At 34.1% G+C, this 13,144-nt stretch overlaps 1 protein-coding gene across 18 annotated transcripts in view; it reads right to left on the reverse strand.

The window, feature by feature from the left end:
- The window catches only part of Mllt10 (MLLT10 histone lysine methyltransferase DOT1L cofactor), a 193,185-nt gene that overhangs the window by 60,489 nt on the left and 119,552 nt on the right, over positions 1–13,144 (reverse strand). For 14 of the 18 annotated variants that reach the window (XR_007351102.1, XM_048812728.1, XM_048812723.1 and 11 more), the window contains 2 exons: positions 7,002–7,257; positions 2,767–3,333 (listed from right to left, as the gene is read on the reverse strand). Coding sequence is in view for 17 of the 18 variants with exons in the window: in XM_048812728.1 (XP_048668685.1) it covers positions 2,767–3,333; positions 7,002–7,257 (823 nt within the window). In the remaining variant the exon portion in view is untranslated. The remainder of the gene's footprint in view (positions 1–2,766; positions 3,334–7,001; positions 7,258–13,144) is intronic. The other 4 variants (XM_048812733.1, XM_048812732.1, XM_048812731.1 and 1 more) reach the window with 2 other exon arrangements.

The raw sequence follows: 13,144 nt of genomic DNA on the forward strand, positions 1-13,144 counted from the left end.
TCCTTTATACTTATTTATATGGGAGAAAGATCCCTATTCTTACAATTACTAAATGCCTTCTCAATTTAAATTAGTCCAATGGAAAAGTTAACTTTTTCATATCAGAAGGAAATATTGTTGCTGAAAGTTAAATTACTGGTTCAAATTTACTCATGGATTCTCTCTGCTTAAAGTATGACTGACATTATGCTAGTGTGGCTTTAACCCTCAACAGCAAACATCTGTCAAATTTCACAATTCAGTGAATACACATACCTCCACCACTTAGAGCTATAATATCTGCCGAGTTTCTTTTTCTATATAATGAGTAATAAAAATTCTATATAATGAGTAATAAGACTAAATGTTTTCTTAAATGCTTAACAGTGTGTGGCACATACTATTAGTAGTCAGTAATTCTTAACTTGTAGTCAAGAAGGCATAATTCCTAAATATACACGACAGTTTGCTAAGTTTCTTCTAGATAAGAATACTTTTTACACTGAGTTTTATCTGATACTCTAATAACGTGTATAGAACTAAAGAATAGGGCTGGGGTTGTGGCTCAGTGGTAGAGACAGCACTTGCCTAGCATGTGTGAGGCACTGGGTTTGATTCTTAGCATTGCATATAAATAAATTTTAAAAAATATAAAGGTCCATTGATAACTTAAAAATCTTTTTAAAAAAATGATCTAAAGAATATATTATATCAAATAGCTTTAAGTGAGCGGTAGTATTCCATAATTATAGCTTTTACAAAACATACAATCTTCAGAGTGATTTTTAACATAACTTCCAACTTTCTTGGCAAGCTCAATTTGTTATTTACTTCTGTGAAATAAGGTATCTCTGGGAATGCAACCATAAATTACCATGATCTAATAATAAGGTAAAGGAATTACAAATCCCATTTTTTAATGCCACGGATGTACCACAAACACTGATCCTCTGAAAGTAACCATCCCTTAAGAAACACAGTTTGCCATGCCCAAAATCTCCCCTAAATTTGTAACAACTAAGATCTTTTTAGGGATGTAAGTTAATATTTAATTACACTAATCTGAAAATATGTGCTAAAATTCAGGAATTTTCAGGGTTGGGGGATATAGCTCAGTGGTACAGCACTTGCCTAGTATGTGCCCTTAGGTTCCAGTCCCAGTACTGCAAGAATCAAAAACAAACAAACAAAAACCAAAAAAAATTTCAGCAATTTTCAGACTGAAAATTCAGACTATGCTTCAAAACTATAGGAAATTACTGAAGATCATTCTCCACTAAAGCAAATTTAGGCTTAATTTTCTCAATACGGTACTCAATCTATGCCTTTTGCTAAAAAGAATATGAACCCTATTTTTTCTAAGTAGATTTATTTAAATTTAGTTCTGGTCTTACAGTGGGGGAAGAGGGCACGCACGCGCAGGCTGGGGTGTGTTCTGGCCTACAGGTACCAAAGCTATTTATTAGAAATAAAAATAAATCCCTGGCTGTGTAATCCTGGGCAACTTATCTACCTTTCAAAGTCTCATATTTATCGGCTACAAAATACACACAATAACAATAAATTAAATGATAGTAAATATAAACTTTTAACAAAATGGGATACATCACAGATGATAGTTGGTTGCATTTACTATTCGTCACATCTCGTCTTTACCTATAATACTCCTTTCTTTTTTGAATGGCCATTCTTATGTTTGTTAATAAGGTTTGCATTTCCACCACTAAAAGAAATTCAAAATTGTGCGTTTATAAAATATATAATGTGAAATATAATGACCATCCATTGAATTGTACTGGTTTCTCTACACCTATCTCTATTCCCCATCAGCAAATAGAACAAACATAACCAACAATAGTTAATCTTAGCTAAAGTCCTATTATTTCAACAAGAAATATAAAACCAGAAAAGATAAAAGTTTATAATCAATATTTCTTGAAAACCATTTACCTCATATTCAAGATCCAATATAAAAAGATAACACTAACACGTCAGTTAATATTAGAACTGTTAAGCATCTGTCTTAAAAACATGCATTTTCAATAATCTTTTAAAAACTGAAAATATTCATACACAAACTAAAAGTAACAGAAGCATCCCAATGATATGAACAACATAAACTCGTGGGTACTATAATAAAAATAATGGTAAAATCACTAAACATACTTTAAACATACTTGAAAACAAAAAATTAAATTATTTTAATAATCCTGAAAACGTGATTGCTAAAAATATTCTAGATAAAATAATTCACAATATTTGTGTGAAAAAATTATTGAGACAGTAAAGGCAAAAAGTGAAGTTTAGACAAAGTGAGTTCAAAATACTAGACCCTCCCCTAAGACTTAGTGGGTAAGCCTCCTGCCCCTCTCTTAGGCAGTATACTTTTGTTTCAATAAATCCCCATTTATTGTCTCAACAAAAGAAGAAGGGAAAAAAATAATGCCAAAAATTTCACATTCTAAATATGAATTCTGGGTTGGTTTTTAAAATACTAGAAAAGTAAACCAAAAACACAAAAGAAATGGATTCTAGGTGTTTCTTAAGTAATGAATGACCAGATAAACTGTTCAGCCTACATTTAGATAAGTAACATCAGATTAGTACCAAACATTTAAATACCAAATTGTGTTTCTAAGATTGTAAGATATTTTTACTTTCTTAAGAAATAAAAAATTAAGAAATGTCACTTAGTAGTTCAAAATATTATCGTAATAACTGTTTAAAACTTTTTGGGGTACAGAAGTGGGTTGAGGTGAGAGAGAACAATGATGGGCAAATCCCTACCTGAACCAACTGGAGATGAGCCAACACTAAGACTCTGTAAACTTCCATTCCTGAGCAATGTAGGAGATTTCTGGAGACTAGAGCTTGTTACGCTTCCTGCAGCTGAGGCTACAGATGATGTTGGTGAAGCAGAAGAAACTGAGAGATGAGAAACATTCTCTTGATTTTTGTTTCCTTTGGGTCTACCAGGCCCATGCTTACTTTGTTTATTTCCTTTTCTTTTCTTTTCCTTTATAGTTTCTTCTTCTATGCCAGAAGTTTGAGCCCGCTTATATCCTGCTGTAGGAAGGCTGGAACTACCCAAATCTCCAGGTGAATTTTCAAAGCTTTTAGGCTGTGCAATAGCTGAGGTCGCAGGGTGACCAATTAAGGAACTAAAACTATTTACCCCCCCTTCCTGGCTTCCAGACTCTCCTTTATGTACATCTTTGGTTGATGATGACTGTTGGGAGTGAGTATAACTGTCATTACGCAGATCTGAGTCTGTAAAGCTCAAGAAATCTTGGGGAGACTGCACTGAACTTCCAGAAGATGATTTTACACTGCCTGGAGTTCCTGAAAAACTGCCTGTAGTAAAAATAAAAAATGGGGGAGGAAAAGAAAAAAAATTGGATGCAAAAGTTCCCATGAATAGTAGATGTGAAACAATAATCAAAAAGAAGAGAGGACTTTTTAAAAACTTAACTATAAAATTAAGGACATCAGTATTATAACAAAGCAAGATTTGAAAAGGATTACCTAAAATTATCTTCATTAAAAACACTTGTCATTTTATAGATAGTGTTAAATATTCACTTTTAAATTGCAAGCTATCATTTATACAATTACTAATATATAAGATATGTTTTATTTAACCTACCTTTTACCACAGCATTCCTCAGTCGTCCCCCCGCACCCCACAACCACCACCATCCCTACCCCCACCACCACCACTCCACCCTACCCACAACTCCTTGGGTAGGCTTGATAAAGGACTAAAGAAGAAGCAAAGTCACCTTCTGACAGTCAAGCAAGACCCAACAAGGCCACAATCTGACCTTGCAATGCCTGGCAAATCTAATTTTTCAAATACTTAAGATATGATTATAAATGTTCCCCAAAATACAATAAACACCCAAAATATTTCTTGGGTTATAATTTCTAAGTTTACTTTAAGACAGATCAGTGATTGCTATTATTCAGCTGAATCTACCCAAAGAAAACATGGATATGATAAAATAATGGTAACAAGTAGTCTAATTTACATCTTAAATTCTCTTGGTCCACTTTCTGTGAAACCACATAAAGAAAAGTCCACCACTAATATTCTCCTATTCCTTTTAGGGAAGGAAAAATAATGGGAAAGACAGTTTTTATGAACTTCTTTCACGATTCTTATTCTTTCCTCACTATCCAAAGAACAGCTCACCGTGGCATTTTGTGATATAAGAACCTCAAGGTTCTTATTACCTGGTGGAAAATTAATATAGCCTGTAAGGAAATAAAGGTTTGGTTCACCAAATCATTTTATGAAACCGCTTCCATGCTTGCCAAATGAAGTAGGCAAATGTTTAGACTCAGTTGTGACTACACGTTATTATTTTATTTCATAAAACTAGACTATATTGTATTTCAACTAGAGTGTTTCAAAATAAAAACTTTTTTTAAGTATTTTATTCAAGTAGAAAGGAAAGGAAATTTTAAGCTAAGTATTAAATTTTATTGTAGACTATATTCATAATTAATCTCACACAAATCAAACCTAAATGTTTACAAAGATTTTTTCCTTTACACACAAAAATTTCTTTTCAAATTAAGTCTCAAGGTTTTCATTTTTTAAAGTTTAACATCCTCTGAAATGGCTGTTTAAAAAGTATTAATAGGGAGCTGGGGTTGTGGCTCAGCGGTAGAGCGCTCACCTAGCACGTGCAAGGCCCTGGGTTCGATCCTCAGCACCCACATAAAAATAAACAAAATAAAGGTATTGTGTACAACTAAGAAATAAATATTTTTTTAAAAGTATTAATAGTTCTAAAACTTCAGTATTTTAAGAATACATCTGTTGTATTAATTTAGAAAATTATTTGTACTTATATGAGCATTTTCAGTCATTTGTTCAGAAAAACATAGTAAGAGGCCATTCACATTACATCAGTCACTTAAGAATTACTGCAATTTCCCAGGTAAGTAGCAGTTATAAAGAAATTGTTTTTGTTTTAGTGGTGCTAGGGATCAACCCAGGGCCTTGTATAAAGAAGTTCTTATACATTCTGATCTGTAACAATCTTTCTTCTAAAACTTTGTTGTTGTTGTTGTTGTTTTTATAGATAGTATTAAAAGCTCACTGCATACTTTAATAGTATATGTAATACTTTAAATGTATATTTTCTGAAATTCATATACTACCTACTATGAAGAAATCAACTAATTATCTTAAATACCTTACCTCTTATTTAAAACTTTTACAGATTATCTTAGATATAACACATAAGACATTCTCAACCATGTTTTAATACTGAAAAGATTCTTCAAATATTATGAAGTTCCCCAAGAATGGGTGATTTATCTTCCAAACAGATTAATGCTTCATGGATTATAAAAATTTTTAAATGTAAGTTGGTTTATTGGCACAAGCCTGTAATCGTAGCTACTTGGAAGGCTTAGGCAGAGGATCACAAGTTCATGGCCAGCCTCTATAACTTACAAGACCCTATGTCAAAATTTAAAAATAAAAACAGGGTTGGGGGTATAGGGCACATGCCTAATATGCACCAGGCCTTGAGTTCCATTTTCACTACTAAAAATAAAAAACTTAAAAATGTGATTTAACAGCTGGAAATAAAGTATCAACTGCAGAAATACTGACTGAATTCGGATAGTATCACCTTCAAAATGTGAATGAAGTTATTACATATAAGGTTATTTAAGGTTTCACTATTTTTTCAAGGTGGTACACTAATGACAACAAATGTTAAATTTTACTCAAATAAAATAATAAATCTGGCATTTGATTGTATACTTAAACACACACACACAAAAAAAAACTGGGACCTGAAAATCTTCAAGTCCCAAATTACTACTTGTATAAATATATGAATATACTTTTTAAGTATACTTACTTAATATACTTACTGAGAGGTCAGCAAACTAAGTAATCTACATATTCAAATAATGTTCTGCTAGATTTTCTTTATAAGTTTATTATTAGCAGAAGTTTCAAAGGGTAATTTACTTCTAGGGGAAAAAAGTCCTTTGGGGACATGTATGGTATATTTTCCTCCAACATTATTAATGTTTCTAATTGTCCAAATTTTATGTTCATATTAAAATTATAAAAACCAATCAGGGTTATGCTTTATAAATTTTAGCTGTAGCCAGGCCTAGTAATACATGCCTGAGACTGAGGCAAGAGGATCCAAGTTCAAGGCCAGCGTAGTCAAATTTGCAAAACTCTGTACTATAATTAATCTAATGATACGGAACTTTCAAAAAGGGACTGGGGATGTAGCTCAGTAGTAAGAGCAGCCCTGGGTTTAATCTCCGGTAACACAAAAATCACCCTGGGTTCAATCTCCAGTATCACCAAAATTAATTAATTTGGCTGACTTACTTTTTTCTCTCTAAAACAGCATACCCATTTAATTCTGACATTTGGTTAAAAAACAAACAGTATTTCTAACATACTAATAGTTTATATAAAATTCAAATTTAACTGAATATCCTAAAACAGCCTAACCACAGAAGATATAAAGATGAGTAAAATTCTACTTCAAACTTCAAGCCTCACAATAAATGCACTATTGATCAACAGTTACCATGTACTGAGACCTACTTAGATTCCCTAAAAATTGTTCAATCCTCTAACAATTGTTCTAATGTTTAATTATGATTCTAGTGCTTAATTAGGAAAGGTTAAGTAAAAACAATTTATAGAAAAGATTGTTAAAAAGGGTAAAAAGAAAAACTCCTGTTTTTATTGTTTCTTTCCCCAGTCTTAACCTGTATTCTACAACTAAACATAAAAACTACATTTTAACTTTTTAAGCACAAATTATAACATAAAAAGATACCAAAAGTTCCAGAAATATTTTAACAGAAAATACTAGACTTCAAAGTAATCTTACTGTATCATCTAATTAGATAATATTCCAGAACAATTCATTAATTGTAAGTAAAAAATAAATTCTTTTACAAAATAAAAGTACTATTCACCATAATCAGAACAAGTGTTTTAACTAAAATATCATGATTAATACCTTGTGGAAATGGGCTAGCTGCTGACACAGTTGTTCCTGGATTTCTTCCACCACCAGGTTTCCTTCCCCTTTGACCTGAGCTGTGAGCTGAAGATTTCTTCCCCTTGCCCTCTGACCCTCTAGCCTCTGAAACATCTTTTCCACTAGAGGTGTGTGCAGAGACTTCCTGGAAATTTGCATTTGTAAATCGTGCCGTAGTATCTTCCAAGCGCTTCAATGATCCAGATATAGAGTTGTTGCTAGTGCTTGTGTAAGTCTAACATTTTCATTAAAGGAAGTAAAAGGAAAAAAAAAAAAAGAACTGATTACATTTAGCTACAGAAAACAATATATGGAAAATTAATAATAATTACTCAACTTGTAAGATAAACTTATGAAACTTTCAGTAGTACAAATAACTCCCTCTGTTTAAGAAAATCATGTAAAAACAATTCAGTATAGTATACCTTTTTTTTTCCCCCAGTGGTAGACCTGAGGCTGAAAGCCAGGGCTTCACACATACTAAACAAGCACAGTACCACTGAGCTGTATCCCTAGACCTATTATTAAAAACAAAAAACTATACATAATGCTTTGCTATCTGAGAGCCAGATTGCAGCAATTAATAAAGGTACATATTAATCATATTTATTAAGTGACATCAAAGGTATCACTTCCCAAGCAACATCAAAGGTATCACTTCAAAAGCAACAACACTTTTCACAACATATTATCTCCTAGACACAAAATCATAATAAGCTTTAGTGTACAAAGCATGAAGGCAATATTTAGAACTAAGGTACTACAAATCTATTAGGGGACTATATCCATTATATGGCTCTTGCATAGTTTAAAGTATAACTTTTCAAAGCATTCAGATGAAGTCTCCTTTTAAAAAAAGAAAAATGACTTAAGTCTTTGAAACAGAAATCATTTCTTCCCAAGTATTAGTTGGAGGAAAAAATTATAGTTACAGAGTTAATATTTTTATTAAAAAGTGATTCTCAACTACCCCACACTTTGATCAAGATACATGACTGGGGAAAAAACAAGATAAAGATTCCACTGAACCACTAGTTTTCAATGATCATTTTAAATACAAGGTATGTACAAAAAATGGAAATTAAAAGACTAAGTCATAGTTACATTCACACAAGTATCTAAAGCACCCAGTGCATTTAAGTTCACTAAGTGCCTTGAACAGAACTGATCATTCGTATGTGTATGTGTGTGTACACATATGTGTATATTTATATATACACATATATATGTACATATATAATATGTTTCATTTTTATTTATTCACTTATATATTTTGGGGGTACTGAGGATTGAAACCAAGTGTGCTTTAACAATGAACTACATTCTTAGTCTTTTCTTTCTTATTTTCAGATGGGGTCTCACTAAAATGCTGAAGCTGTCCTGGAACTTATAATTCTCCTGCCTCAGCCTCCTGAGTCTCTGGGATTATAAGAGTGGGCCACTGTAACTGGTTAATATTTTTCATTTTAAATCTCTAAAAATGGGGGGGATGTCCTAAAAATACACAAATGTGAACTTCCCACAGAAGAAATTTTAAAAATGAGAAAGTGATCATAAAATCAAGTTTCAAAACATTAGCTCATAAAAACAAAACAGTCACTGTTCTAACAAACTATAATCCACAAACAAGAACAAAGGTTTCAAAGTAAGTATGGCCATTTAACAAACAATCACATTAAGCTGATGAAACTTCATAGCTTACTTTAGAGACATGAACCTTTTCCATGCTAGGCAGGTCAATTTGGAAACTACCCCACCTCGTTTTTCAAATATTTTTTTTCGAATTACTTGAGTTGATCATAAGGTTCTCCATTCCTCTCACATCTGATCCTTGTATAACCTAGTGAAGTTTAAAAGTCATCTAAGAAAAAACAGTGGTGTTCTTCACTCATGTATTATGTTCAAGTATCAAATAAAGGCTAAAGAGAAAATGTGGTGGAGTACTATGAATGCAAATATACTATTCACTTCCACAAAACAACCTGATTAGGGTTGGGAAATTTACCCATTTATTAAACAGAATATCATTGCTTCCACCCTGAAGTATGACTATGTTCATAAATTCAATAAAAATATTACATTTGGAAGAAAAGGTACTATAAAGAAAGCAGTGAAAGAAACAATCAAAATTCAGAAACAAATATCACATTAAAGCCATAACTGAACACTTTTGTTGTTGTCATTGTTGTTTAATTAACAGTACTGAACCCAGGGGCACTCCACCATTGAACTTTGGCCTAGTCTTTTTTTTTTTAATTTTGAGACAAGGTCTGGCTAAGTTGTCCAGGATAACCTTGAATTTGCCATCTTCTTGCCTCAGCCTCCAAGTAGCTGGGATTAAAGGTGTGTACCCCTGCACCCAACTGAACATTTTATTTTAAAACAAGAGTCCATACCTTTTAAGTTTCCAAAAATATCAGACTTCCTAATATGGGGGGAGAGGAAGTTAGTCAAGAATATTAAGGGGAAAAAAATTCACATAATGATTTGCCCCTCCAAAGATACACAGGTTTCAGAGGAATCATCACCTTAACTCCATATTGAAAGTTAATTTACAAGTACTTTTTCAATAATGTGTTAAGATAATTATAATACTAGGGAATTCCACTACAAACAATCAACTCAAAATCAAGAAGATTTAAAAATTAAAAAAAAAAAAAAGAGGGAAATGAAAAGGGCTGAATGAGACAATGCCTGAGATTAAATTCACAAAGCCATTGGTTTCTCAGATTCTCATCCTAAATGTTTCTCACAGAGTGACTCACTATTGAGGATGATCTTAGCGTATAAAAATACAATATGGACCACAAAATGCAAACTACTTCATTTGGTACTTGCTTATAGTTTAGACTGGCTTGTCCCTCAAAGAAGCATGTGTCTAAAGGCTTAATTAACTGCCAGCTTGTGGTGTGACCAAGAGGTGGTACAACCTTCAGGAAGTGGTAGAACCTTTAGGAAATGGGGCCTAATGAAAGGAAATTAGGTCAATGGGGGCATGATCTTCAAGGGAATGTTGGGATAGTAGTTCCTTTCACCCTCTCTCTCTTTTCTTTTCTGCTACCATGAGGAAAACAGACCTTTTCGGTTATTAGCTTTGCCACGATGTAATGTGCCACAATGGGGCCAAGGAACAGACTGAACCTCTGAAACTGTAAGCCAAAATAAACCTTTCCTGCTTACAAGCTAATTGTTTAAGTTAGTTTATCATAGTGATAGAAAAATAACAGTACTCAGCTAAAGAAAATAGTCTTGCCGGGTGCAGGGGCGCAGTGGCGCATGCCTGTAATCCCAGCAGCTCGTGAGACTGAGGCAGGAGAATTGTGAGCTCAAAGCCAGCCTCAGCAACTTAGCAAGGCCCTAAGCAACTCAGTGAGACCACGTCTCTAAATAATATTCAAAAAAAGGACTGAGAATATGGCTCAGTTATTAAATGCCCCTGGGTTCAATCCCCACTACCCTATCCCCACACACAAAAAAAGGAAGAAAATAGTCTTTTCGTTCTTTCTCATTAAAGATAAAACTGGATTATTTGGTTTTATTGAGTCTCCAACTTAGTGTGTAAATATATAGGTCTATACTGTGATTTGCAATGAGTGATTTAGAATGCATATAATTTTTTAGTGGCTAAGTACAATTATTAATTCTCTAAGAAGATACAACCCCAATATACCTACTCAATAGCACTAATGAGAAACAAAAATATATTTCCTACTTCAAACAAAAATTTTACATTACATTTAGAATCAAGTAATAATTCTGTAAGAGGTAATCAAAGATGTGATTTTTTTTAAAGTATGGGTGTCTCAGATTATTCTATAAGGCTCTGTTATCTACTGTTGAAAAAGGAGGCAGAAGGAAGAGGAATGACAAAGATGTGCCTTTAAACATTAGTAAACAGAATATGGTGCTTAAAATTTTAAATTATGTACTATTCAAGCATATCCACAAGTTTTTAACTAGGCCAAGCCTGAAAATACAGCACATAAATTATCTAACACTGAAAGAATGAAGACATTTTAAATAAACTACAACAACACACTCACACTCACACACACACACACACAAAACAGCAATTTGTGGAACAACTTTAAGCATCCTAATCTACATTATGTTGAATACCCAAAGAAAAATGGGAAGGGAGAAATAATACCAGAAAAAATTACATAACTGACGAAAACATTAAGCCCACAGATTTATGAAGCTTAACTAACCCCAATCACATGAAACTACCCAAACCCAATCATTATCAAACCGCTTACTGTTAGGTAGCTAGTCAGCCATGAATTCGGGAACAGGAAAAGGACAATAAAGAGTGACTGAAAATGACAGGGAGCCTAATGGGACAGGCAAGGGCCTAGAGGATGGGGACCTGGTATGTCAAAACCATCCCTGCCATAATTAATTATGTCCTTTAAGAAAACTGTTTCAAGATCCCGTCATACCCAAACAGGCAACCAGGATCCTCCCTTCTAACTGAAATTATATCACAACCATCTCTCACAAAACTTTGCTTAGTAGGCTAGTCAAAAGGTAATAAGCAGGTTAAGGGAGTATGAGAAATTAAGGCAAAAACAATAGGACCTGGAAATCCTTAAAAATCCCTGACTTGGTGAGGGCCACAGTCACTCTTCTTGTCCAGAGAACCCACTTTGACCCTTTCCTTTTTTCCTGTTCCCTTTCCTCCTAATTAATTTTGCTATTCTTTTACTGAATCTCATCTTGCCTAGAATCCTCTCAAGTAAAAACACAAGAATCCAAGGTGGGGACATCCTCAGTTGCCTTGCTTGGGCTCTGCCAGAGGGTCTTCTCTACATTTATCATTTTTGGAATGTCATAAGCACTACAAAACAACAACAAAGATGATATCAGCTGGGTGTGGTGATACACACTTGTAATCCCAGCTACTAGGAAGGCTGATGCAGGAGGATCACCAAGTTCAAGGTCACCTTGTAACTTAGTGAGACTTTAATCTCAATGTAAAGAAAAAATAAAAGGGCTGGGATTGTAGCTCAGTAGAAAAAAGCACCTAGTTTTGATCTCCAGTACCTCCAAAAACAAACCAACCAAAACGATCTCCATGGAAACAAGGCACCTAGAAATAAAAGAGTAGTAAAAGACACAAACTGTCAACCAGCATTCCATAGCAAGCCAAAACACCTTTTAAAAACAAACTCACAGCCAGGCAAGGGTGGCACAAATCCTTAGCAGCTTGGGAAGAAGACAGGAAGATCAGGAGTTCGAAGCCAGCCTCAGAGAGGCACTAAGCAACTCAGTGAGACCCTGTCTCTAAATAAAATACAAAATAGTGCTGGGGATGTGGTTCAGCGGTCAAGTGCCCCTGAATTCAATCCTTGGTACAAAAAAAACCTCGAACACAAGACTTTTGTTTGTTTATTTTTTAATTTGGGGGCTTTTGGTACCAGGGTGAACCCACAGGCACTTGACCACTGCGCTACATCTCCAGCTCTTTTTATTTTTCTTTTAAGACAGAGCCTGGCTAAGTTGCTGAGGCTGGCCTCCAACTTGTGATACTCCTGTCTCAGTCTCCTGAGTCACTAGGATTACAGGTATGTACCACCATGTCCAGCTCAAAATAAAAGCTTTTTTAGATGTAAAAGCTGAGATCAATAGGAGACTGAACAGAGTTAAGGAAAAAAATTTTTGAGTTTGAGGATATGACAATAGAACCCTCCAAAACTGAAGAGCAAAGAGAAAAAAGACTGAGAAGAGAAAAGAGGAAGAGGAAGAGAATAGGCCAGGCATGGTCTTACAGGTTAAAGGCCCATCTCAGCAACTTAGTGAGGCCCTGTCTTAAGTGAAAATTAGAAAAGAACTGGGGATATAGTGCAGAGGTAAAGTGTCCCTGGGTTCAATCCCAATATTAAAAAAGAAAGAAAGAAAGAAATCTCTCCCAAACTAATGGCAAAAACTGAACCACGGATCAAAGAAGCTCAGAGGGCACCAAGTAGATAAATACAAAAATAAAACAAAGCAACTCTACACTTGGTATAAATTCAAACTGAAGAAAACAAACACATACAGGGGGAAAAAAAAACTATTTAAAGAAGTGTATGTGAGAGAGGGGGGATGGGCCCGGGTTTGATCCTCAGCAACACATACAA

Source organism: Marmota marmota, unplaced genomic scaffold (assembly GCF_001458135.2).
Source record: "Marmota marmota marmota unplaced genomic scaffold, marMar, whole genome shotgun sequence".
In the NCBI taxonomy this organism is placed as follows: domain Eukaryota; kingdom Metazoa; phylum Chordata; class Mammalia; order Rodentia; family Sciuridae; genus Marmota; species Marmota marmota.